The 27839-nt window shown below is 38.1% G+C and overlaps 2 protein-coding genes across 2 annotated transcripts; both read right to left on the bottom strand.

The window, feature by feature from the left end:
- Window positions 1-59: 59 nt before the first annotated feature.
- On the bottom strand, window positions 60-4130 carry LOC138312943 (vitellogenin-like). Its single transcript, XM_069253646.1, has 10 exons — window positions 3924-4130; window positions 3135-3179; window positions 2802-2962; window positions 2296-2544; window positions 2007-2156; window positions 1528-1723; window positions 972-1227; window positions 550-715; window positions 240-410; window positions 60-137 (listed from the first exon to the last, which is right to left on the bottom strand). The coding sequence occupies exons 1-10, from the start codon at window positions 3973-3975 to the stop codon at window positions 60-62; spliced, it is 1524 nt and encodes a 507-aa protein (XP_069109747.1). The 5' UTR covers window positions 3976-4130.
- Window positions 4131-9496: 5366 nt separating this feature from the next.
- On the bottom strand, window positions 9497-27381 carry LOC138312946 (uncharacterized; the record flags this gene model as incomplete). Its single annotated transcript, XM_069253649.1, has 16 exons — window positions 9497-9907; window positions 10210-10409; window positions 10678-11026; window positions 11381-11586; window positions 11838-11958; window positions 12241-12337; window positions 12494-12738; window positions 12949-13133; window positions 13275-13437; window positions 13545-13880; window positions 14024-22558; window positions 22590-25721; window positions 25916-26135; window positions 26373-26598; window positions 26737-26807; window positions 27123-27381. Coding segments are annotated over 16 exons (14636 nt in total), but the record flags the coding sequence as incomplete, so codon positions are not given.
- Window positions 27382-27839: the final 458 nt, after the last annotated feature.

The following is a 27839-nucleotide window of genomic DNA, read 5'->3' as shown; positions in this document are numbered from 1 at the left end:
AATTCGTCTGAACGCTTCTATGGCAGCAAGTCGGACGTCTGTTGGGTTTTCTGTTCTTGTCAAACAAGTGTTGATCGTTGAAACTGCACTTGTAGCATGACCAGAGTTACCAAGAGCGCGGAGACTCTCATAATTGTCTGAAAAGTTTAAAACACAATTATATCACAATATTATCGAATAAAATTCAAAATTCAAATTTCAAATCTTAATTCCATAATCTGTAGTTAGAAATGCGGTACCTTTTGCAGTCTGTCTCCGTCCACGTTACATCCGTATTCAATCTTTCCTTCAATGGTTGAAATGATGCTGCGGACTTCCATATCATTATCACAGGTCCTTTTGCGGCAGAAATTGTGGACCAGAGATGTAACGGCTAGCATAGCCTTTCCGTTGTTTCTTGAAAGAAGTGGCTGAAATTTTAAATCATACAGTATGACTTAACTACACCAAAAAGTAGTGTTCACTAATCCAGTACATTATTTTTTTCTGAAACGACTTGGGTAATATGCAAAACAATGCACATCACTTTGACAGAGTTGTTGCACTCACCATAACCTCTCTCAACATATCTTTTGTCGGGTGTTGAATGAAGGATAGGGTTGTCAACCACATGTCAGCTTCCACCCCGGTGATTTCATCGTTGTTAATTAGTTCTGTGAGCATGCTCAGAGAGGAACTAGTTCCTGCCATAGGGATTGCGTCCAAGAAAAACTTTCTGTAATATCATATAAAAAAACTATGGTGAAAAGAGTGATATAAACGGGACAACTCTAAATGCGTTATCTACAGTTTTTGAAAGTAATCTTTCTCTTTTTGGTAATCAGTTTTTGGGTATATTTTCATAGAATGTAAAGTAGCAATCTTTAACTCAGATCATTCAATGCAGTAATTTAAGCTAGTTTATACACTTTTTGTATTAATTATATAAAACGTCGGCCAAGACATGCGATGTGAATACCATGTGTTCTTACCGTACTCTCTTTATGTTGTTAGGGCATAAACTTCCGGTTCGAAGTTTTTGATAGACTCTTCGAAGAGCCTGTGAGTCGACAGTTTTCATCAAGTACACCAAGTCGGAGAAAAACTGTGGGGTTTCTGGACGAATATCCTGTTGTGTATTCCTACAAATATCCATAAGTTTCTCTTCTAGCTCGGCTTGTGACCGGATGGACTTGTCAGGGCCATACGCATGTTCGAATGTCATTCCTCGTCGATCACTGATTGCGCCTGTAATATATTTTTAGATAAAATACTTTCGTTTTGGTTTTTTCTTTTTTATTTTTTTGAAGTTGTTTGAAAATAGCATAAACCTTGAATTAACTTATTTGAAAGCTATAGTCGTATTTGTAACTGTACACATATATTTCTATGACAACAAAAGTGAAATCTCTCAACTAGACCACGGCAAATATCTTTATTATTTTACAGTATTTTTCCTGTATCTGAAGAGGTGCTAGAAGTAAGTATTGGGTGTAATATATATGATTTAATATAACCATTACTTCCTTTATAGATCGTGTGCCCTACCTGGTGTAGCCGACGGGATTGATTCACGAACAAAATTCAGGCTCTGTTTGCTCTCGGTAACAGCACCACTTCCCTCTCGTGAAAAAGGCCTAAAGGTATGGGATTCCATACAGCTGGCAGATGTAAGCAATCCTCTTGATGAAATCTCTTGTTGGCAGTTATGTTCACTGTTGAGGAGAGGGATGGCCTGGTTTTCCTGTAAAGATTTGTGATGAAGTAATGTTTGTATGAACCGGGATATAATAGTTTATGGAGTTAAAAATAATCCTTGTATATAATTGTTTTGAACATAATTGGACGTGCCAACAGAAGCCTACATTGATAGAAACTTACATTTATCGATTACAAGGGTGAAATATGTGACAAAGGAGAAAGGATTAATTGATACCGAATCAAAAGTCATTCTTGGTTTAATATGCATTGTTTGAAAATCTACATATAAATTTTTTCGACAAAATACGATTGTGTCGACTACTTACGGAAGGCACTCTGTATGGGATGCCCTGAACAGATGAACTGTAGTCGTTACGTTCTGTACATCCGAGAAGATTCTTGGTCTTCCTAACTACGTAACCATCATGGCCGTTTTCTGTTGAATACTCGACCTCGCAATTGCCATTGACATCGGACTGACAAAATGATAGAAAAGAGTTGTTTATTGGAATTCAAAGATGATAAAATGGTTTTACTGATGTTAGTAAACTGTATTATTAAGTAATTCTTTTGAGAAGGAAATCATCTTTAATCATTTCTGTTAAATTAACTCACCTCCGAAGTTTTCTGACCGCGTCTCAAATCATCCATGCTGTTCTGGAAGACGGATAAGATACCTCGTTTGATGTTGAGTGCCCATGAAACTTCATCTGAAGAAGGACATAACTCATCTACAGTACCGTCTTGGAAGGAGAAACGCAGATCGTGTCTCTCTAAGACATTACGCAACTCTTCACTTCCAGCTGATAATATCTTGTTCTCGTAGTTCGTGGGATCTGTTTCATGAAGTCGGACATCTTCAACCTTGGAGTGAATGAAAATTATTTATTTCAAATTTCAAAATCATTGAACTCGCATGAATTTGATTAAATGTTTTCTCTGTATTATCAAGTAATCAGCGAAATGAAATTACTTGTGGCAACATGTAGTCAATGAATATTATTCTGAATAGTCAGACAATAAACAACTTGGTGAATGTTTTAAGACACATTAAAAACAGATATTGATTGAATCAACAAAGATATGTAAACTTTTTAATAAAGCAAAAATAGAATAATTACCCTCAGGATAAAATCACATTTGGAAAGAGCTTCCACGTGAACTTTGGCCGTCAGTTCCATATTAGATAAACCTTCGGACGCCCCTTTAACACTTGTTGATGTCTTAACATTATAGTCAAACTCGTATGATTTTCCAGGTCTGTATCCGAATTTGTTTGTGCCTTTAGATAAAAGAAATGGATAAGTTATTTTGCCATTCGCCTTTTCCCTTGTTCATTAGACATTAACAACATTAAGTCAATCACAAAGGTTTGGTGTTCTCAGCTTTTATATCAGGAAGCAACAAAGATAAAAATGGTACAGCCATTAATCAACGAGTGTTATGATACTTACTTGGACATGACTGTGAACAACTGTCTCTCACTGAGTCTATAGGGCCTGGAACAAATGACAAAATATTCCGTAAATTGACGAAAAGTGAAATTACAAGGCTGACAACAAATAAATGCATTTATTGATATATATGTACATAAACATCTACTCGTACGTATTACATATCCGAAAAAAATGTTGAAAGACAAAAAAAATCATTAAAGATCCGAAATCATTCTCATTTGAAGACATTTTTTAACTTGTGTCACAAATACGGGTTAGGTTTAGGTTTTAGGTTTATTACTTGAACGTCTTATTAACAGTCACAAATACCTGTATCAAGAATATATAATTGAAAAAGTGCAACAATACAAGTTTATCAAGATATAAATACCAAAACATAGCATAATTCATAAACAACCTTAAAATAATAATTGAAAATCAAAATAAGGAAACTCAAAAAATACAAATTACGAAGTGGTTAAGTAATAGCCGCAGAAGAAAGACAACAGCAAAAGTTAAAAATATGTATAAACGAACGGTAGAAGTAGAGTAAAAAGAATTACATAGATGGGTGGAAGAGAACGACAAACGAAATCGAGAATACATAAAGGAATAGAAACACGAGTAGCCAAACAAATAAAAAAGTAACTAACTGCAACTGTTAAATAGTATGATAAAAAAATCTTGCTTGTCATCTAAATCATATGGATTAAGATAATGAACTTCTACAAATTGAATTTTAATTTGTATTCAAAAATTAGAATAACATCATCAACCATATGAACATAAATGTAAATAAATACTCACCCGCCTGAGTCGAAGCCACAAGGGCTACAACCAATAGTAGCTTGAGCTCCATTACTTGGAGCAGGGGGCTCTTCTATACTTCAATACCGTTCTCTACTAATGACGGGGTGGCTCAGTGTCGGCCTTTATATCCATTTTTCATATCAGTGAGTACAAAATCCACTAGGCAGTGTCAGGCAAGAATGCTGACACATGTATGAATACGTAGGATCCTATATTTACGATCACCTTTGTTCAGTGATAAAGTTATCTTTTTTAGATAATATCAGATTTAATTGCGTGCTAGTAGTAAATATGTATATGTGTACTTTTGTTGTGCAATTTGTACTCTAGTTACGTGGTCAACATCTGAACTTTTACCCGAATGATCACGAACCCCGTAGATTATTATAAAATTACTCTTTGTGTGGTTACTGTTTTGTCATTCCGGTAGGTTCCATTGCTCTCAGCTTTTGTAATAAAATTTAATTCTAATTTCCGATGGCTTTATATGCCTTTTTATTCTTGTTGTTGTACGTTATCATTCATTTTCATACTGTCAATCAAATTAACTTTTCTTTACATTGATTGTATTGGTAACCCAAATAATGTACAGGTATAGATACATATAATGTATAAAATGGTTGATATGTTTTATTGTCTTTATATGAATATAATTCAGTAATAACTTTACCTTCATTTTTTGTCATATTCTGAATGAGCTGACATGTATATCGCTGATAATCAAACTAGAAAATTAAAATTTTATTTCAAAAAATCTCATTATAAATCAAAAGGAACGAGAATTTACAGGTACAATTTTCACCGATATTTTTTACATCAAATGTACTTTTTTACAAGTACTTTTCATCTGTTGTAAGATGTCTTCTTATTTTAATGCATTTGAATGCTTAAATCCAATTAGCTGGTTATTATAGTTGAATTTAATTGAATGTGACGAAAAGCCCAAATAGCGGAAAACAGCTTTGGAAGTGTTAAAAGGGAGGTAACTCACTTTAAGTCCCAAAATGTTCTATAAACTAAACATCAGTATTTCTTATGACTTTATCGTTCCTGGATGATCAATAAGTTACCTTTGGAGGAGTGTTAATTTGGGCCTAATGGCGGCCATGACCTATAAACATATTTTTGTTTACAGATGTTTGGGACATCATGATATGACATGATTATCCCATCCGTTTGATCAATCTGATTAAAATACAGATCCTTAATATCACTACGTTTAATATGAGGATCTGAGAACATCCCACTAGGGGTCACGTCATGATGACCTTTGGAAATGGCCAATCAAATTGGCACTGCCAGAATCTTGACTTGGGACGAACAAGTTTGAAAAAACTGTCCGAATAATTTTCGTGTTCGTAGTCATCTCGCCCAAAGTGCACAACAATTCTAAATGTATATGCTTACTGGGACGAAATGGCGTTAACAATTCACGTAGAAATGTGTAGAAAATGTATTTGATCTGGAATACACGTGGTAAAAGGTCATCCGAACGTGACCCCATATCGGGTATTGTCAGATCCTATATTGAACGGAGTGGTTATAAGGATCTGTATTTTAATCAGATTGCCGTTTGATAATATTCTTTTCCTGAATTTATAATATTCAAATATACATATGTGTTGCTCAATGCAGACTGATATATAACATTTTTTTCTGATTTCTAATGGCACCAGAGGAAATTATTCTTGCATAATTGACATTTTACCAAATTAGGTAAGTGTGACCTATTTTTTGACAAAAGTCATATTTTCCAATTTACCTTTTTCCATCATATCAATGGCTAATAAAATGGATAAATGGACAAAACAGAAAACCTACTATTTAACCTTAACCCCCAATAACTCTAAGGGACTCTCCCTGATCATCATCATATGTCATATCAATATGGCCTAACCCGCGGGTATCTGTAAACAAAAAATAATGTTTATCGGTATTGGCTGCCAGAGGGCCCATATTGACACTCCTCCATTTACTGACAGAACTGGCATGTTCTGGTTAATTCAATGTTTTACAATGTTCGTCGTCTTAAATATACAGGTTCTACCTCATAAAAGTTACTACATACTTCATTCTGACGACTTTACACGCGCAGCATTTGTATACAAAATCACAAATTACGCAGTATCAATAAGTAGAGAACACGCCTCAGACTACTCTGAAACGAGCGTGTGTACTCGCTCCGTTCTTACCTGTGTATATTGCAATGTATGATTCCTTGCAAAAATGTTTGCAGGGACATGTCCAAGTTTGACTTTTCATGGTTAACTCACTTTTTTATATATCAATCCAAGATAAATCTTTGTAAAGAATTAAAAAAATAAGTAAGGTTTTAAGCAGTTTTGATATAGCCTCATTTACAAAACCAAGAAAAGAAGATAACTATTCATTGGCGTTGTCTGTCAACATCGATCATGTTAGTTGACAAAAATAACTTGGGTCAAGGGATATACATAGCGGTCCTCATGTGTGATTCAACAACACAAATCAGCGGATTCTCCCGGAATCCTCCGTCTTTAATTAAGTAATAATGTTTTAAGGTTATCAAATCAATCATTTTGATGTGTATTTTTATGATTGAAATATTACAAAAACCTAATGGGACTTCAAACTAAGCACCTTATAAGATAGATAATTGGATATAACATTAAAGATTATGATAGAATTGTGTATATGGTTATAGACTGTTAACTCTTTAATGCAATAATTGAAGACTACGTGTTTAATATAGTAATAACCTGTTTTAAAGGATGATCTACAGTTACAAATTATATATTTCTGTCTGTATTGGAAAACAGCTTTAAGGATGGATCAAAGTGAAAATGAAAGTGAATTTAGTATGAAACCGGTGGCCTCCTTATAATATATTATTGACGAACGTACTAAATAATTCTGTTTTTCTACATTATATTGCCCTTATGTATATATGCTATGAATGGGCGGGGCCGCGGTTGTTGAGTGGTTAAAATGTCCTGACATATAAGCATTCACCTATGAGTTCAAATCTCATGGTGGGCAATCACCAGGTGGTTTTTCTCCGGGTACTCCTCCAATTGATTATTTTACCATTTATCCGTTGTTCTCTGAAATTAAAGTTCTCTGTCAATTTACATGTCTGATGGTGGTTCCTACTTATATGACGGAGAAATAATAACAATCGGCAATTACCATGTTGCCCAGTTATAGCTATTCTAATATACATACTGCCCAATTATTTTATTCCCTATTGTATTTCTATACTTTTTCCTCTATCAGCAGCATTACTTGACATATTATGAACATGTAAATCCTGTAATGTGATTTGCCGAGAACCATATCATGTACCCATGCGTAAGTGTTATATATCACGCCCTAAATAACGACGGTTATTTTTTCATGGACATGGACATGGAGATCAATCATGTATCTATGGTTAACCTATAAATGCTGACCTGTACTGAGGCGTACAGTGATCTGGCTAGTCATGTCCAGGAAATAAAATATTGAAGTATATTCACACTCCTTAAAGCATGCATAATTATACGATACCATCAGGCATGCATTTGTCCTTCATTTTAGCATTCAACTGTAATCAGTTGACAATATAGGAGTATGGATGTCAACTGGTTTGCGGCGATTCCAACATGAAGCGTTAGCGTGCTATAATAAATTTGTCACTGTTCAAATGGCATTCATGCTCCCATAATTGTCAAGTGAATGCAGTGTAAGGCTTACATTTATATTTGATAACAATTTTATGATAAAATCCCCTGATTACACAGCCAAATGTTTAAATTTTCACTGCAACCCACTATGTAAAATAACCAAACGCAGATGGTGTCAACCAGTACATGAACTGTCATCTGCTTATTTTGACGTCATTATTAATATGACGTCACAATTGTCGTACAAGTGATCACTAAAAAATGGCTGTTCAAATGGCTGTTCCATCCTTGACCATTATAGTTGAAAAATAAATTTTTGATAGCGCTTCAAGATGAAATTGGGTAGTATATATGGGTCAAAATGAGAGCAATCAAATATCTCATTATTATGATGGTTTCAGGAGAACTACATTTAATTACGCGTACAGTGTATATTCGTATGATATGACTTCAAATTAGTATTCTTTGATAAAAATAATTTGATATCTAACTCATTATAACAAGATACAAAATCGTTTCACGAACGGTGTTTTTAATTTTTGCAATCTTCTAATGATATATCTGTATGCCTCTGATTGGTCATATATATTTTCCCCATATATATTCCCTGAAATGCCTTTAGTCTGACTGTAATGTAGTTCGGGAGTAAATGTTTCAATATGGATAGTAACCCCAGGATCACCAACGACGAGTTTTCCAGTTTCTATATAAATCATCTACCTGTACTCAGTAACATATAACTACCCCTCACTGATTTTGATATAAGGATGCTAGGAATTATGTTCTCAAAAAATCTACATATTAAGATATTATCCTTCGTGTACATTCATAGAGTAATTTTGTACCGTGAAGTGCTTCAAACTGTTATTTTACATGCAACACACCGAAGAATAATCGCATTTTCATACTAGCCCTGTTGTCTGACAAAATATATGGCTAATCATCAGTTATTGAAACAAAACGATTTTGTCAATATACATTCTTATTTCAATATCAGTTGGTTTGTTCTCTGTGCTATTATCGCATGATATTTATCTTAAAATAAACATTTATATTCCTGTTTTGTTCAACAACCTTCTATCTGGGGCTCAATCTTCTATATACACGGGCCTTTTCGAAGGTCTATTTTTCATTAAGATGGTTATTCCCTTTATGAAATTGCCTTCAATTAATTATAAAATGCTGTACCTTTAAATATAAGATTAAATGTTTTTGTTATATCTCCATCTCCATATCATAAAATATATTCATATTAATCCTTTTAATGAAATTTACTGAAGATGAACCCTTTATTTATCTTAACAAGCAGCAGCAACTTTTTTTTTTGTAAGATGGTAAAGTAAATATTCTTAAGCCAGTGTTGACGTCGGTATTGGAATATAAAGACCGAATTAAAAGTCATAATATCTATATTAAATATGGAGTTTCTTTAAAAAGTCCTTTTACGGTTATTTGATGTGTATGTTACATGTAAGAAAAACGATGTCCATGGATTCATTAACCCGATGAATCCATTGTTTAGACAGTGTGATATCGATAGAAATATTATGGACTTTAATGGTAATTGCTGTAAATTTTGAGTACTTGACTACCAGGGTAAGATCATACAACCTACCGCCAATATCAGACATTGTGTTGATATGTCTCTTAAATGTCAAAACACATGAGCTTGGCCAATTGTGACAGTCACCCTTAAACACAAAACTCCTCCAACTCCTGTCTGTCAATTTGCATCTAAGGATGGTAGTCACTTTAAAAGCCAATAACATGTCTGCAAAGTCACCTATATAGACAATTGATTATATAGTAAGATAGTTTAATGCTTAAAGAGAAACAGAAATACCGTTAACATGATAACAATATACCTATATTAATGCCTCATTTCTTATCAAAGTTATTTGTAGAATCACTGACGACAAACACAAGTTTTGCGTGCTTTAATCGATTTATTAAAATTAAACATTAGAAAAAAACCAGACAAATCATAACAAAACATTTGATTAGCTACATTTTTGGGTTCGACGTGTTTGTAAATGTCCAGTTAACTTAACGACATCTGTCATTGACTTCCCATGAGTCGGCAAAGGAAGTGACGTCATTGGTGAGTTGTCGTGATGGCATCATCAAATCATCGCGACGTTCGTTGTTGTAGGTTCCAAGTAAACCTCCAGTCTTGCCGAAGTACCAGCCGCTCAGTCCGATATCGTACATGTCAGTTGGTTGGTTATGACGGACGGTGAAGCCACGGCCAGTAACTGTGACGTCATCACCTTCATTGATGACAGATATATCTTCTGTGTGGTATGGCATTTCCGTGATGGCTCCATCAACTCTTAACTGTAAATGAATAACAAAACATTTAGATATTTAGATAATGCTATGCAATTTCCTAAACTTTTTTTTTAGAATTGTAAAGTCATCTTAAAATGGTTAAAATCGAATTAATTACTAAAACTAATCGATTTTTGTATTAAACTCCTTCAAAATTTGAGCGGTTTATTTCTTTTTAGAGTTAAGACATCAAAAAGTAATTATATAGTCGGATCAAATGACGTCGATTGCGATAATTGAGGAACAAAATGAACAGACGTTGTTTATCTTTAGGGTATAATATTAGCTATGCATGATTAGTATTTTACCTTATTCTTTGGGAGGAGTTGTACAGCGTGTTGAGTGGTAGTGATGATAACCCTTCGCTTCTGTTTGCCCATATAGTCGAGGATGATCGAGAAATTTCCATCCATGTAATCACCGGCTAGTACGTAGCTACATCGGCCATTAAACTGATAGGTTTTCCCGTCAAACGTGGTGAATCTGTTGCCCTCAACAGTTCCGTAAACTGACAAGAAAAATAACTCACCAAATAAATTTCAATTCAGCAGTAAGGAGGTCAGTTACCGTATTTTGAGGATAACCCACGAGTTAGGGTATTAATAATACAAAAAAAATATTTCACGGCTATTTTTTCTATTATTAATAAGTCGGTATATATAACGCAATGTACGCTTTATTCTCCATTTGATCACACAATATTGTAATACCTAATGTGTACTGTTCATTAACAATTTTGGTACATAGAATGGAGCATGTCTCCATGTCCCACTTACCATCGAAAGGAGGCATCCATGTGCTGACATCAGAGGAAGGTAGGTTATCAACGATCTTTCCCCACTTACTGGTGTCCGGAATGAATGATCGGATTTTATTGTAGTGGTGGACCATGTCAATGCCAGGTAAAGATTTTAGCGATTTCATAGGAACAATCAGGTAGGTGTCTGTCTGTACTTCACCGTTCGCGATGTCAAACACCGTTATCTTTGTTTTCTCTAGATCAGTGATGACGGATTTCAGGGATTCAATTTCTTCTTCAATGATCTCCATGATGTGGTTGTAGACGCTCCTGGCGGCGGCCTTGGCATTCTCTTCAACCTCCCAGTATTTGTAAGCAGCGGCCACCTGACAAGGACAAATTACTTACTTGTGAATTACGGTATTAAACATGTCATTTAGAGTACATTTATGATTAAAATTGTTTTGTAATATCTTGAGCCGATCGACAAATCAAATTGTACGTTTTTGTAGCAATGATTACAGAAAAGTTATTAACAGCTCAGAGTAATATATTCACAATAGTCGACAAGCTAACTTTCCAACAATTTCCACCACTGAAAGTTGTACTTTTTATGTATTTTGTTAGATGCATTTTCGGCTGCATGATAGTTTATCATATATACTATTGAGAAGTTCATCGATACACATATTTCATACAAAAAATGGTCTTAAACTCTGTGGGAATACAACTAAACCTACCTGGGATTGCATGTAGTTGATTTCAGGTCTGTCCAGTAGTCCATATAGTGCAGAGTTGATCTGTTCCCTACGATTGTATATAGCGGACGTGTATCTTTGAGGAATATTGACTGACGACAATCGGTTGGTCAGCTTAGTGAGATACTCATTGTATTTGGCTTTAGCCATGCGTACGACATCTGTATTCAATGGTTGGGCAATTGCATCTAGAACAAACAATACAACCGTATTGATCTAGGCTTATATCTCGAAATCAAAACCGGGAAATATTGAGAAAATATATATAGAATATATCGCGAAATTTTAAAATCAGTTATTTTTTCTTATTTTAGTTAAATCGCGGATATTTTTAATTAAGCAATAAAGGTTAATACGAATATAACATTTTCTATTTAATTGATTTAATCAGTCTCGTATTCATGATTTACAGCTCAATACCAAAGATACTGGAACGTACTTGTCCATTGGTCGTGGTAGGTCTTGAATGTTAGCAGGGCAGTTCTCGACAGTTCTGCGAGGTGTTCATCCAAAAGGTTCATCATGGCAGCGTAGTTTCTTCTTGATTCTTCACCCATAGTCTGTTTAAAGCAAAATAAAATAATAAAGTAGCAGAAAAACCAGTTTCCTCACTTGTTTTAGTTTTTATTCGCAGTTTTTAGGGCAAATTTAATCAATTTTGAAATATTATTCAACTATTTGAATAAGTAACATTATTTATGTATATCATTTTCCAATTTATAGCAAGAACTACAATATTTTTATGGCCGTATAAAAGATTTTCTGTATGAATATTGAAATTAGTAAGTTGTGTAGACTGATGACTACATTATGGAAAACCATTGTGTAGGAAAAGTAATTACCAATAACATTTCACTTCCTGCCACAATGTACATGTCAATATTGTCCTTCATGGGGTATGATACACGAGAAGAGGCAGCGGTTTTTCCATCCAGCTGGCATAATTCTCCATTCGAGATGCAATATCATTGCTCCATTGCCTGTAGGATAAAGATAATGAATCAGGTCACACTATGTGCTAACAAATATTTCCAACATAAATGAAGTCCTACTTTAGTGATTGAACTGATGTTGTCTATTTTCGTTATTACTTACGACAATTCCTCAATACGGCTGTTCAACTCAGCACAACTCGTCAATCCCCTCATAGATGTCACATCTTGCCGAATTCCTCTCATGTTCATGGCTGCAAATTGCACATATGGTTTCAATTCTTGCAAGAGAGCAGATCTGATGATGCTGTATTTTGAGTTCACTTCCTCGTTCAATCCAGTTGCTATTTCGTTATAGAGCTGTACAAGGTCTCTGCTGTTGCGGATCATGCGCTGAAGTCCATATGACTGTTTGAAGTCAGAAATCGTTATGAAATTATACATGTAATCAAATCATATAATCGAGTAGTAAATACAATAATGCCAAAGAGACATCTCTGATCACCTACAAATTTGTGAATTATTAATTACTGAACTCGTTTAATATTTAGTACGTTTATATCCGTTTTTATAAGGCCTTTCATTAATACTCAATTATATTATTTCATTACACTATACCTTCAGATCCTGAACAATCGTTGGGCGCCAGTGAAGTCTAGAGTGAAGCATTCTGGATGTGTTGAGACGCATGGCGAACAAACTGTCGGTAATTCTCTGTGTGTTTTCCTCTCTGTAGACCTCAGCCCTGATCGCGCTACTGTTGACATACTTGGCTTCAGCGTGGAACATCTTGCCTGGAGTATCTGACGACATAGTGGAATGATATAACAATGAAGTGCTTATAGAAGTATGAAAGAAGAAATGTCATTAAAAGTTTATATCATTTTTCCCTTAGAATATTTTTCTTCACTTTTGACATTAGTCTTTTATAAAGATTCACTTACCAATATCGTAATTCATATGGAAGGCCATACTGAGTTTGCTAGGATCAGCAATTAACTCTGCGTTAATTGGTCTTTCGTCATACTCGTTGTTAATAAAGAGTCTGTAAGGAACACTGGTACTGACTTGGCCGGACAATTTCATAGATTTAACTGGAGAAACCATCTGTAACAAATAAGTTTTAAGTTAAATGAGGTCAAAATACCATACGGCAAAGACACTAAACTTCAGAAAATTTGTTTAATCAACATTTATATAACAGACATCGTTACCTCGACTTTCATCTGTTTCCTCATTTTGTCAATTTCTCCCATCAAGACAAAATTCTTTCTGCTACGACTGGAAGTTAGGTAGTCCAAGTTCATTCTGGCAGAATATTTGTTGTCTATTTGAGCCAAATGTGAAGTCAGCTGGATATCGACGGTGGTCGCAGGGTGACTTACGCCGACAACGAAAGTGTAGTTCTTTCTAAATCCAGAGGAAAGGTCTTCCACGCGTGAATGGAGAACGAATTTCTTGCTTTCATCACTGGAGTAGCTGAATTCAGTCTTGCCATCAAAGATGATATTCCCACTGTTCATTACTACCTCCGAGTCTAGCTTTACGTTCTGTTAAAATGCCAATAAGACGTAACCATCACCAAAAATCTGAATTCTATAAATATAATCCAGAGCAATAAGAAAATTTATAATTCATCGAGAAGCATGAAGAATTCAAAATACAAAAGTGTGAAAATTAATTTATATCTTACCTTTCCAATACTTGGGAAGCTAACAGAAAAGTCAGCCTTTGTCGATCGCCCTTGAGGTGTAAATGTGCCAATCACTCCAATTGTCTTCGTTTCATCCCTCTCGGCGTCCCAGAAGATGGCGGCTTCAGTGGTCTTTACACGATAGGCGTCACGGAAGAGACCAGTGGTTTTGACAGTTCTTGATGGAATTCGAATAGCCAGAGAAATGCTTTGTTCTTTGTTGGAACGTCTTGCTTTATCACGTGTGTTAAAGTCGATTCCATATTTGTTTACACCGTCAATAATAATATTACCGCTGGAGCTGAAAGCAACTGATGATTTGCTGAGTGATCCAGTAACACCAACTGCATTTCTGCTGTTTCTTACTGTCAGTGAAGCTTCTTTCCTTGTGGTGAAGCTATCACTCCTGTCGTTCAGAGCAGCTGTCAACATCATGTTGCTGTCCTGGCTGTCGGTATTCCAGTTCAAGTTCATCTCTCCCCCAATGGTATCGTCGGTTAGCTGACCTTTTGATGACAACGCGACTGGTTGTGGTGCTCGCATTGTTAACCCTGCTACATATGATGTGTCCTTTCCAAATACAACATCCATGTCAAGCATTTTCTCACCGTTCCATTGAGCTGACATTGTTTCTGTGTATTTTGATGACACTAATTCATGATGTATTGATGCACCACCGGAGCGTAAGAATGAAAATGGTGTCGCTATTGTCAGGCCAAAACTACCGGTGTTTCCATTCCAAGTCTCACTGCGAGCAAATGATCCATCAACTACGATCACATCTGTCTGGGTCCATGCTACTTCAGTGTGCGACTGGTATTCATTGGTGTCTTTCTGGTTACGTAAAACAAATCTCAGGGTCTCGGCATTATCAAAGAAGGGACTAGTAAATGTGACGAATGTTTCCATGTCACTGATGGACCCGAATCTAACTGTCAATTCTCCGTTGATTGGAGCGGAATAAGACGCTGAAAACTCTGCATTACATCTGAAGTCAGGGAATCGTCCACTATGAGTGTATCTCAGTTCAGTTAGTTCATATCCAGCGAATGGGGTAGTAAGGTCAGCTGTTAGGGTGACGGGGCTAGCTGCCAGGTCGACTGATGACTTGAAAGCAATCTCCTTTCCAGTGCGATATTTCAGGTTCATATTAATATTATGGCTGAGACCTTGTCTAGCATACTTGGCCCTTGCAGCCAATTCCTCGTAGTCTGTGAAAGGTGTTTGGAAAGAAACGTCGAACGATAGTGGACTTCTTGATGCTTTTAATGCACCACTGACTTTGTCTGTTCCGTAAGTGACGTCACTGAAACATTTGATGTCATTAGATGTCACTGTGTGTCTGTATACAAACTTCGTTAACTCGAGTCCTTCAAATGGTGAAGTTAGTTCAACGTTAGCGTTAATACGTCTAAGGTGGTGTTTGAAGAAGTCTACGTTGGCTGCAATTATTTTAGCCGGAGTTAATTGTATATTCGCCCTGGTGGTGAACTGGTTAATGTCTCCAGAATGCTGTAGAGAAGCTCCAATGTTTCTGAATAGTCTGAATGGTGTTTTCATTGAGAAAGATCCATCAATAGATGCTGCATTACGGAATGATACATTCACAGTCGACTTACGGCCATTGAAAGTATTTTTCAAATTGGTCCTAAAGTTGTCGATCGGTCCCTGATGATTAATTGTCGACTTCACTGAGTGCATTTGTCCATTCAGTAAACCGGTAAAGGTAGATGAAATATCGACTAAATCCTCACTAAATCTGCTTGTTGTGATGAGATGTAGACTGTAATCCCTTCCAGCTGCCAACTGAATATCATTTGAGAATGATCGCCAGTTGCCGTTGTGAGCAACGCTTGCTGTCAGTTCTGGATAATAAAGCGTACGGAAAAGGAAACTAGCATCACATCGGTCTCCTGAGATAGCATGTTTCAGTAGGAGTTCAACAGGTTTGGTATCGTCATAGCTGGTGGACAAATCGATCTGACTGTCTGACCAAGATCCAACTGCATTCAATCTTAGACCCATGTTTTCGAAATGGTCGAAAGGTGTTTGTAGATTGATTGAAGCAGAGACAGAGTTGTCGTTCTTTGTCAAGCTCAATGTGTTTCTGATGCTTCTTTCTCCAATGGCAGCGGCAACGTTGGATGTCAATCCAGATTCAGAAAGGGTAACTTCAAATGAAGCAGTGTTTGATTCAAAGCCAGCAAATGGAGTGTTCAGCGACATGCTTCCAATGTAGGCATCTGATGTCTGCAAGGTCATGTCGAGCGATATTTGCTTTTGGTTGCTATATAAAACACGTGCATGCACTTGTTGATTGTCAACTGAAATGACATGTTGAAACGTGACAGAGGTCATCTCGAAACCAGTGAATGGTGTTTTGAGAACGAAACTGGCATCTATGGCAGGTTTAAATGCGAAGGAAAGATCATATTCTCCTTTTTGTCCTCCAAACTCTACAGATGATTGACTGCTAACCATTTTGTCATTTTTGTTGAATGAAAAGGTTAGTTTAGATGACTCGTATCCATCAAATGGCGTCTTTACAGTCAGCGAAGATGTTAAACCTTCTCGTGTTGTCATTCTGGCGGCAACGGTAATCTTCCTTCCATAATCAATTGAAGCAGAACTTTGTATATTTCCTGTTTGCATGACATGGGAGATGGTCAATCCGAGTTGTTCGTACCCTGTAAATGGAGTCTTTACCACAACATTACATTTCACACGGTCTCTGAAACTTGCATTGACATCTAATTCAACTTTGTTACTAGTTGGATCTGTTGCTTCGACGTGGAAAGCGAACTTTGCCCTGTTTACTGTTACAGTATAAGCTGCTGAAAATATCTCGTATCCTGTGATCGGGGTCTTAACAATAACATGTCCTTCTCTTAAAGACAAAGAAACATCGGCTTCATATTTCTGTCCTGGAGTCAGAGAGAATTGCAACTTAGTTGAAGCTGTATTACTAGAGACATCAGTTGTAAATGAGGTAGTCATCACTCGGTATCCTTCAAATGGGGTTTTCACTGTCAAATGCCCAGCCATTGTGGAGAGGGCAATATCGACCTCGAATCTTTCGTCCTGTTTGAAGGATATTGCAAAATATCCTGCAATACTTCTTTCGGTGACTGCCTGGCGGTAGGCAGTCGATAAAACTTCATATCCAGTGAAAGGGGTCCTTAGGACAATATTTCCTTCTCTGGGCGAAATAGAAATATCACTTTCTATTTGTTTTCCAGGCTGGTAATGAATCTGCACGTGATTTGTGATACTTTCTCCGTTTATCTGGTTTGTGAAAGATACAGACATTTCTTCGTATCCGCGGAATGGAGTTCTGATGATAATGTGTCCGTTTTCTAGCGAAAGTGAAACATCTACTTGCAGTTTTCTTCCTGGTAAATACGTGATTTCTCCATGTGTATTAATGTTATTATCTGTCATCTGGTTTGTGAATGCCGCTGACATTTCTTCGTAGCCGCTGAATGGAGTCATGATAACAAGTTGACCATTTTCTGGCGAAAGTGAAAGATCGGCTTGAAGTTTCTTGCCTGGTAAATATGTCATCTCCCCATGTGCAGCAATGCTATCTTCTGTCATCTGGTTTGTGAAAGCCGCAGACATTTCTTCGTATCCGCGGAATGGAGTCCTGATGGCAATGTGTCCGTTTTCTAGCGAAAGTGAAACATCGGCTTGCAATTTTCTTCCTGGTAAATACGTAATCTCTCCATGCGCAGTAATACTATTTTCTGACATCTGGTTTGTGAAAGCCGCTGACATTTCTTCGTATCCGCTGAATGGAGTCATGACAGTAATTTGACCATTTTCTGGCGAAAGTGAGAAATCTGCTTGCAGTTTTCTCCCGGGTAAATACGTAATCTCTGCATGGGTAGCAATGTTATTACCTGTCATCTGGTTTGTGAATGCTGCTGTCATTTCCTCATATCCACTAAAAGGCGTCGTAATAGTAACTTGACCACTTTCTGACGAAACAGATGCACTAACCTTGATCTTATGTTCAGGCCTGTAAGTAACTTCTACAGTCGTATCCATGTTTTGTTCTGCCATTTGGTGTGTAAAAGCGGCCGACAATTGTTCGTATCCAGAGAATGGTGTGTGAACAGCAAAACTCCCATCACTTGGCGACATTGTGATATCTAGTTCCAGTTTTTTACCGGGAAGATAGGTAAGTTCCGATTGGTGAGTGAAACGCTCTTCTGTTTTTCGGTTTGTGAATGCTGCTGACATCATTTCATAGCCTTGCAAAGGCGTTTTTATGGTTAGCTGTCCAGAGGTCAGGGAAAGGTCCATGGAAATTTCATATACTTTGTTGGGCTTTGGTGAAATCTTAGCCTTTCCAGTGAAACGTTCACTTGTAAATTGATGCGTAAACGCAGTCGTTATTTCCTCGTACCCAGCAAATGGCGTTTTTACTGTTAAATGACCAGCCGTAGAGGAAAGTGTAAATTCGATCTCAACTTTCCTTCCGGTAGAGTATGTCATCTCAGCGGAACCAGACATTTCGTCATTACTGTTTGCGTTGGTAAAAGCCGCTGCAATCTGCTCGTAACCTTTGAACGGTGTCATCACTGATAATTGTCCGTTTCTCATCGAAAATGTTACATCAACAGCAAATTTCTGTTGCTGGAGGTAAGAAATATCTGCATGAGAAACGAAACTTTCTGTTGTTCCTCGGTGAGTGAAACTGGCAGACATATCTTCATATCCAGACAAAGGAGTCTTTATGACCAATTTTCCGTTTGATACAGACAAAACAATATCGAGTTCCATTTTCTGTCCTTGGTAAGCAGCTTCAGCATGGCCAGATATTCTGTCTGATGTCCACTCTTTGTTAAACGCTGCTGAAATGTCTTCAAATCCAGGGAAAGGAGTTCTAAGAGCAAATTGACCTTCATTAGGAGATACATTCAAATTCATTTCCAGTCTTTGTCCTTGACTGTACACAGCTTCTAGATGAGCAGCATAGCCATTTGGTCTTAAAGTCTGACTGAACGAACCAGTTGTCTCTTCGTATCCTGCGAATGGTGTTCTCACCACAACTTGACCTCGAGATGAGTCTCCGAGAGAGCCAGTCACTTCCATTTCTAGTTTCTGGTTTGGTTGGTAGGATATTTCAAGGTGGCTGGAAAGGTTTTCTGTTGAGAAATCATGCCTAAATGCAGCAGCCATGGTTTCATAACCAACAAATGGAGTGTTGATGGAAACACTTCCTTCAAATGCATTCGTAGAGGAAAACGTGATATCGCCGGACAATTTCTTAGATGGAGCATACTGGAAGTCGGCATGACATGTAAATTGTTGGATTGTCCCAGAGTGTGTAAACGAGCCACGAACGTTCCTGAACTTCATGAAAGGTGTTGCTATATTGAATGATCCTTCGATGTCATTACGCCATCTGAGAGAAATGTCGGCAGAAATTTGCTGTTCGCCTTTGTTCACCTGTATTGCAGATTCCAGGATTGTTCTACCTAGTTTGTGGGAAAACGATGCGCCAATATCTTCAAAAGCTGTCATTGGTGTCCTGATTCGAACTGAACCTTGTTTTTTAAATCCGTTCTTAAATGTCACGTCGACTTGTGATGTTTGGCCGTTGATAGTAAATTCTGCATGAGACTTGGTTGTTTGGAAAGAGCCTTCATGTCTCAATGCTCCGTTCAATGTTTCCATGCCTGGAATAACGCTTCTCAAAAGGAAGGATCCTTCTACCACAGGTGATGTTGAATAAGTGATCTTGGTGTATAGTTTTTCTCTTTGGTTGTAATAAACCTCTCCAGTTGTCTCCTCTGATGATTTCACCAAAGAAGCTCGGAAATCAGATGTAAATGGAGATGTGAAGACTACTGTGGCTTCTTGTGTGGCACCGTTTTTAAATACAGCTTCCATTTCAATTTGCTGGTTCATGTAGTAGACTGTTACGAGATTAGAACGGAAGCCATTCATTCCTCCAACATGACTTATTTTGAATAACAAATTATTGAAGCCCTCAACTGGTGTTTTTAGAATAACTGAAGCATCAATGGAAGATGTCAAATCCCAGGATCCGTCTAATTCGACTTGCTTGACGCGACCATAAGTGAACTCTGCATGCGTTTGCATATTTATCAGTGTTCCTCGCTTAGTTACTGTTATCAATACATCTTTTGTGAATGGTGTGCTGAGTGTTACTCTGGCATCTAATCCGTCTCGGGAATTAATGGTAACCTCTCCTACCATCCTCTGATCGTTACGCAAGAGCTCCAAGAACGATGAAAAATCTTCCATAGAACCTTGATGTCTAGCTGTAGCTCCAATAGTACGTATCTGTTCCCATGGGGTGGTGATGGCCGCGGTCATAGTTACGCGTGGATTAGTTTCAAGGCTAATGTCTGTCATGAACTGCTTCATGCCACTGTATGTCAATTCGCCGTGTGTGGTAAACGCTGGGAAATTTCCTGAGTGACTTAATTCACCACTTATATCGTTGTACCAAGGAGACCTCACTATAAATCTTCCACTGAGACCGTTCATCATATTGACATTTACTTGGCTTTCAACCTTGTCTTCGTTCAGTTTCATTTCGATGCTTCCTGTCATCATTTCATCAGTACATTTATGGCTCAATGCGGCTTTCATGTGTTGATAATCCCTAAATGGTGTTGATATATCAATAACTACCTCCTTCTTTGTCTCAGAATCAACAGTGATGATAGCTTCAACCTCCTCTCCCTTATAACTACCGCCGACTTGGTATCGACCGTTCAGGAAGCTTCCAGCATGTGACATTGTTGCTCTAACATCTTCCAATGGATAGAAAGGACTTCTTACGCTGACACTACCGGAAATATCCCGTCTCGTATCGAGGGTACCCTCGGCAATAACATGTGAATCTCCATAGGCTGCATCGATTTGTGAATTGAAATTTTGCAGATCGCCAGAATGGGAGAAGGTGACAATCGCAGGCGATGTCCACATAGACTTAACAGTGGCTGTACCCGTAACAGAGGGTTCTGTGTTAAAGTTCAACTGTCCAGATACGACTTCTGTAACACCACGTACCAATTTTCCTTCAGATGTCAATCCACGACTATTTCCAGAATGAGAAATGGTCGCTTTAATCGTCCTCACATACGGACTCTTGATTACAAGATTTCCTGCGACGTTAGATAGGGTGGATAATGCAAGATCAACTTCGTGTTTTGCCTTGCGCAATGTGGCCTCAACATGGGATCGGAAATCGCGGGATGATCCATCCATTGAGAATGCTACACGTGTCTTTTTAAATCCACGGAATGGTGTTGTAAGAGTAGCTTCTCCAGATACCATATCCAACATGCTGAACCTGGCATCGCCAACTATGGTCCTTGGACCTATTCCAGCTTCTGCATGACATGCAAAATTTGAAAGGGATCCTGTATGTGAGAAAACGGCATTGATTTTTTGGTAGCCCTTGAATGGTGTAACTACTGCTAAATCAGCAGAAACTCCAGAAGTCAAGTCCATATTTGCTGTAGCTGATAGCTTTTGTTTACGAGGTAGATTGATATTGATTGTACTTTGATACACGTTGTTGCTTCCTTCGTGTGTCATCTTTGCCTTCAATGTTTCGTATCCAGTGAATGGAGTTGTGATGATCACCTGTCCAGTTAATGGTTGACTGTTGAATTGCAGGTCACCAGTTATGGACTTTTGTTTACCGTAGGTGACTTCTGCTCTTGATTGAAATCGTGAAAAGGTTCCTACATGAGAAAGTGAGGCACCTATTTGTTTGAATCCCGCAAATGGTGTTTGAGCGTCGATTTCAGCGCTAAATGGTGATAGCGTAAATCTGGCACTGGCCGTAATCTTTGATTTCCCTATCGCCGCCGTTGCTTTGGAATTAAATGCTTCCCATGAACCATCATGTTTAATTGTTGCTTGTAACTTACGAAGCCCTTTGAATGGCGTTGTAACGACTAGAACAGTGGATACGGATGGTCTCAAAGCGAAAGTGAGGTCGGTTTCCAATTTGTCCTCGCCGTACTGAGCAGACATTTTGTTGTTGAATTTAGCTAAACGTCCTCTATTGGTGAAGGCTAGGTTCACGTTTTCGAAATGCTTAGATTTTACAGAAACAGTTGCTTTGATTTTTCTTGCATTTGCAAAGGTGATGTCAGCTTCATATTTTTTATCCCTTGGACTGAGGCTAAGTTCGGCATGGCTAGAAAACTGTTTCCAATTTCCAGAATGGTCAAAAGCGGCATGCATGTCCTCTGTGAAAGGTGTTTTGAGAGCAAATGATCCTAACTTTCTCACTCCCCATCCCAGGGAAACGTCACCTTGGATCTTTTCGCTGCCATATTGAGCTTCGACATGTGTACTGAAGAGAGCAGATTGCATCTCGAGCTGAATTGCAGAAGAAATATCTTCACAGAATGGAGTCTTCAGAGCAAATGAAGCCTCTTTCCTGTCGGCGTTTACAAATGACAAATCGCCTTCAATTTTCTTTGTTGGGTGATAAATGAGTTCAGCATGGCATTGGAAGTTTCGAAGGTTACCAGTGTGGTGCACAGCGGCTGATATATCTTTCTGTGTATGGTGTCTGAATTCTGAAAGATCCTTCAATTCTGTCGACAATGTTAAAGGTCGTATCGATTACTATCCTGCTTCCTGTCTGATACTGTAATTCACCATGTGACTGGAAGTTGCTCCATTCTCCATTTTTGTTAAATAGCACAGTGATAGGTCTAAACATTGGACTTTTCAGTTTGAGAGTACCTTCGGTGTTTGCATTGTTGAAAGTAGCATCAGCTTCAAACTGTTTCTGAGACTTGTACTGAACTTCAGCATGGGACTGGAAGGCATTAATATTTCCATTGTGTTGGATGATAGCAGACATGTCACCAGTGAATGGTGAACGAAGGATTGCGGAACACTCTAAATTGCCATCATTCACTAAAATTATTTCCATTTCGGATGTTTGATCTCCGTATAGTAGCATAGCATTTGACTGGAATCTCTGAGCATTTCCAGAATGATGTGCAGTTAGAGTTATATCTTCAAAATGTGGAGATTTCAGTATGACTTTTCCTTCCAGCTTGCCTTCGCGGGTAAATTCAACAACTGTCTGATATCTGTCCCCATTCAACCAGGTAAGTTGCCCATGGCTGGTCAACTGCCTGCTGTTTCCTTCATGGTTGATCATAGCGACGATATCGTTGATATGAGGTGCCTTGAGAGACAATTCTCCAGTTAGCCTTCGCTCATTTCCAAAACTGGTTTTTGCCTCATATTTTTGGCCGTGTATGTCCTCTAGTGCGATGCTAGATCTGAATCGCCGACTGTTTCCAATGAATTTTGCCATTCCACCTACGCGAGGAAGCTGTTCAAATGGAGTAGTGAGAGTCAGGCTTCCGAGAAGATCGCCAGGCAAGTTCTTGTAAGAATTTTCCAATTTCAAAATGCGCCTTGGAAGATATTCAATGTTGATAACAGAAATCCTTTCCTCTCCTTGAAGTTTACTTGTGATCGTGAGTTGACTGTAAGGAAGCACGGCAAATGGCGTATCAATCCTGAGGTTTCCAATGATATCTCCTTGCATGTTCCATTGAGAAGAAACTGACATTCTAGAAACAATTGGCTCCAATTCAAAGTAAGCTGAAGCTTGGAATGCATTCAAATCTCCGGTAAACAACATATTTGTTTCTAGTCTTGGTACGTCTTCCAATCCTGAAGTGACAAGGAAGAAAACGCGTTTGCTGTTGTCCATCCTCATACGATTTTCTACAGAGAGAACTTGAGTTGATCCGTAATGAATAGAACCAGTGTTTATAAGTTCTCTTGCTTCTTTGTTTTGGTTGAATGTAATGTCAATATCCGTCATAACTGGGGACTGTAAACTCATTGTTCCACTGAGCAAACCATTTGCTTGGTTCAAATTTGTTGATATAGTAATGCTCTTTCTAGGTGTCCATTCCAGACGCATGGCTCCAGTGTATGGGAAGTCGTTATATTTACAATCAAATTTGACAGCGTAAACTTCATTCATTACTTCCATTGTATGGGTAGAGCCAATACGTTCGTTGTCGTTCCCAAAAACGTTTTTCATTGACACCAGAGTTTCCGAGTTCCGCTCAATAGTTAGGCCATTGGTCAATGATCCACTAGCATGGTCATGCTTTGCTGAAATAGCCAGAGTTGGCAAGACATTGCCTCTTAGTTCCATCCTTAGGGAGGCAGTTCCACGTTCGATGGCAAGATTCTGGTTTCCGTTTAGTTCCATTTCAATATTTTTGTTTCCGTAGTTACCATTGAGGCTGGTTCTAACATCGCTAAGCGTGTTTTGGTGATCCCATGAAGATTGAATCGAGTGGGATTGTACAGCTAGGGAAAGTCGGCCGTTGTTCTGCACCTGCCAACCAGATCGGTCATGAGTCATTTCGCCTTCGTACGCAAGACCCTGGCCGTCTTTATTTACGCTGAAGTTGTTGACAAATCTTGTGCCATCATCGTGGTGTCTTCCACCTATGTACATAGAACCAATTTGAGCAATCGTCGTCTTCAAGCTTACGCGTCCAGTTACATCTCGAATTGACGATGTACCTTTGTTAGCAGCATCTACGTTGAGTTGTACAAGATTTTTGTTCCACGTAAATTTAGCCATTGATGATAAACTGTCGGTAAATTTATGATTTACTCCAAATGTTGTCCTTTGGAATCCTTTCACTGGACATTTGACAACCACCTCGCCTTCAAAGTTTGAGATAGAAATTGGTTTCTGCACCGTCACTGTCGTCGAGATCTTCTTGACAGGCTTCCAGTCTACATCAAGACTCGTTGAGTAACGAGAACTGTCAGAAAGATGAGTTCCTTCCAAAGCGATTGATCTATAGCCTCGGAATGGAGAGGAAATCTGGAGAGTTGCTGCATAGTTATTGTTTCTCTTGTTGCTGAAGGTCGTGTCTACGGTGATGCGTTTTGATCGGCCCCATTCTATGTCAGCGTGTGATATGTAGTTATTACCACCGCGGTGTTTCAGATTTACAGTATATACGCCTAGTGGCGATTTGTTGTTGGCTGTAATGTCGATGGTATTGATGTCTTCTATGGTTGCTTGACCGTCTACGAGGAAACGTTTGGAAGTATCTCTGTTGGCATCCCAAAGAAGATTGGTTCTGACTGCGTAAAGAGGCAAACTTCTCGTCACATCGGCTTCAAATGTAATGTGTCTGGATGGGTATTTAATATCTGTAACGATACTAGATTTTCCTCTGATCAGTTGATATGAACTAGAAAGGGCATATATATCTCCAGCAATACGGACTTCTGTCGTAGCGCTCATGTTCCTCCATGTGAGGAGGTATTGACCAGAAATACGGACTCTCTTCATGTCGGCGAGATTAACATCAACAGAGCCAATCAATTCGTGTGTGGACGGTAATCTGAAAGTTGAGACGATGGTGTTTCTCTTCGACTGTGCCCATTGTGCGGTGAGGGTGTTTGTGAATTCTCCATCAGTTCCTTCATTCAAATCATTACCTACCTCAATATTTTCGCCGCCATAAGATAGTGCCAGTGTACCTGACAGGTTTTTCGTTCCTTTGCTTTTGTTCTTCAGGCGAAGTGTGGCAGACATTTCGTTCTCCCGATCGGGTAATACTGTTACAGACGTTTCCAGTTGTTTACGATCATGTGTATGACTGGTTCGGAATCCTACATCAATACCCTGTAACAGAAATAAACGTGCCATATTTTCCAAATGCAACAAAGTTGAGAGTAGGAGGTCATGACGAGTATAATTTCGAGTAATATGCGAAGATAACTGAAAACTCAGCTTTTCTGTGATACGATTGCGAAATGCCTAGTTGGGAGATATAGTTACGTCACATGGCAAAGGTAAGAACGACATGAAATATTTACCATTCCCAAATGTTTAAGGTCAAAATCTGTAGATAATGTAGATTCAGGCCAAGTCAAACGTGGGTGTTTCACAGTGGTGGAAAGAGTAATTCGTTTGTTCTGGTCATTTTCGTTTTCACCATAGCCCATGTCAAACGTCAATCCAGTTTTTTTTCTGGTGTGACTGGCTTCTACCGATGTATCGATATTATATTGAGGTCGCCTTTTGAAAACGACGTTTCTAAAAGGTAAAAGAAGAGGAAATATATCAAGCAATAATGCAATATCTTAAGTCTTAACACGATTACATGCAACATGCATACGGTGGTTAATTCCAATAGATAGTACTTTAAACTAAAAGTAGTGCAAGTAAAATCTAATGACGACATAAGAGTGTTGATAATACTTGTGTATCTTACCTGCAATAACTACTTCGTAATAGTAAACGTTAATGATTTGTAGAATGAACATAACTTACAGTGTGCCTTTCAACATCTTTAAGGCTTTCGTGATCGCGAGGTTTCCCTTTCCATTGACAGTGACTTTGTCTCGAATAACTTTTGGGACAATGTAGTCCAGAGTAGTTCTAGTGACGAAAGCCTTCCCGCCCTTGACCCCAATGCTGGATTGGATCTTGGTGATAAGGTAGGGGGTTGTGATATCCACCTTTGATTGGTATCGTTTTCCCATGTTGCGAATTTTAACTGCAAATATAACAATTATAATGACATTCAACATTGCCCATTGATATAAATCATATGTACTGTCAGTAGATATCTTTTGATGAAGTTTTGAAAGTAGTAGTGGCGTTTGAGTAAAAGATTCCATACGAGCACACTCACCTTCGAGTTTGATGTCTTTAGCGACAATCTTGCTGAGTTGTGAGATCGACTGCGATAGATTTTTTCCACGCCTATAATCAGCGGTGCCTCCAAATACAATTATTGCTTTAGTGGTGTACGAACAGACAAATGTGGTCTGTATTTGATTGCTTTTGCGGTTCCTGTTGTCTGGACCCTGGCATCAACACTATATTCTTTGCCTTTTGTAAAACTTATGCCACCTTCTATGGATCGGATAGTTTTCTTGTTCTGAATGGAAACTGAAATCAAATCATGAATTTATTATTTTCAACGCATGAACAGGTTAAAAGGAATGTTACTAAATGATACATGTCACTGAAAGACGTTTTTAAACATCAAAGGGTGTCATAAGTGAATATACTTACATCTTTCCCTTCACAGGCTGGACTGTGATACCGGTCAATGTGAGATCGCCCTCAACAGACTTGGATGGAAGATATTCAACAGAGCCAGTGAGAGAGATACTATCTCGGCCTGACATGGTGATGTCAACTGCTGGGGTATAGATGTAAATGGAACCTCTACGACTTTGTCGGACCTCAGCATTCACTGAATACTCCTGGACCGTATCGATAAGAAGACGGCCTTGAAATTGTTTGTGTACACGTTCATATGCCACAGATCCTGGAACAAGAATGAAGTTTACAACTTTTAAAGTTATATCAATTATGGTTTATATTAGAACAAGCAAATTCGTGGAATTTCCATCCTCCGCTTTCAGGACATATTGTAGGTAAATATAATGTCGGCCAAAAGTGGCTATCGAACTTGGCCAAGTCTGCTAAATAAGTTGTCCGTCGCAATGTGGCGATCGGGAACTTCGTCGAGCACTTATGACATTTAATTCTGTTACCAAGTTTGAAGAAAATCGTCGGTAATATTTATTACAGTTATTGTACGGAAGTGGTAGAAAAATGATTTTTTTTAAAATCAAAGGGCCATAAACTCTGCTAATTAAGATCTGTCAAAAGTGTGCGATCGAACTTGGCTAAGCCCTTAAAACATTTAACTTTGTTACCAAGTTTTTTAACAATATTTAGTTTTAACATTTGTTAGTTATTACACAGAAAATACAAGAAAAA

Source organism: Argopecten irradians, unplaced genomic scaffold, assembly GCF_041381155.1.
Source record: "Argopecten irradians isolate NY unplaced genomic scaffold, Ai_NY scaffold_0535, whole genome shotgun sequence".
NCBI lineage: Eukaryota > Metazoa > Mollusca > Bivalvia > Pectinida > Pectinidae > Argopecten > Argopecten irradians.
The sequence above is the reverse complement of the archived record's forward strand: the minus strand, read 5'-3'. Positions and strand labels throughout refer to the sequence as shown.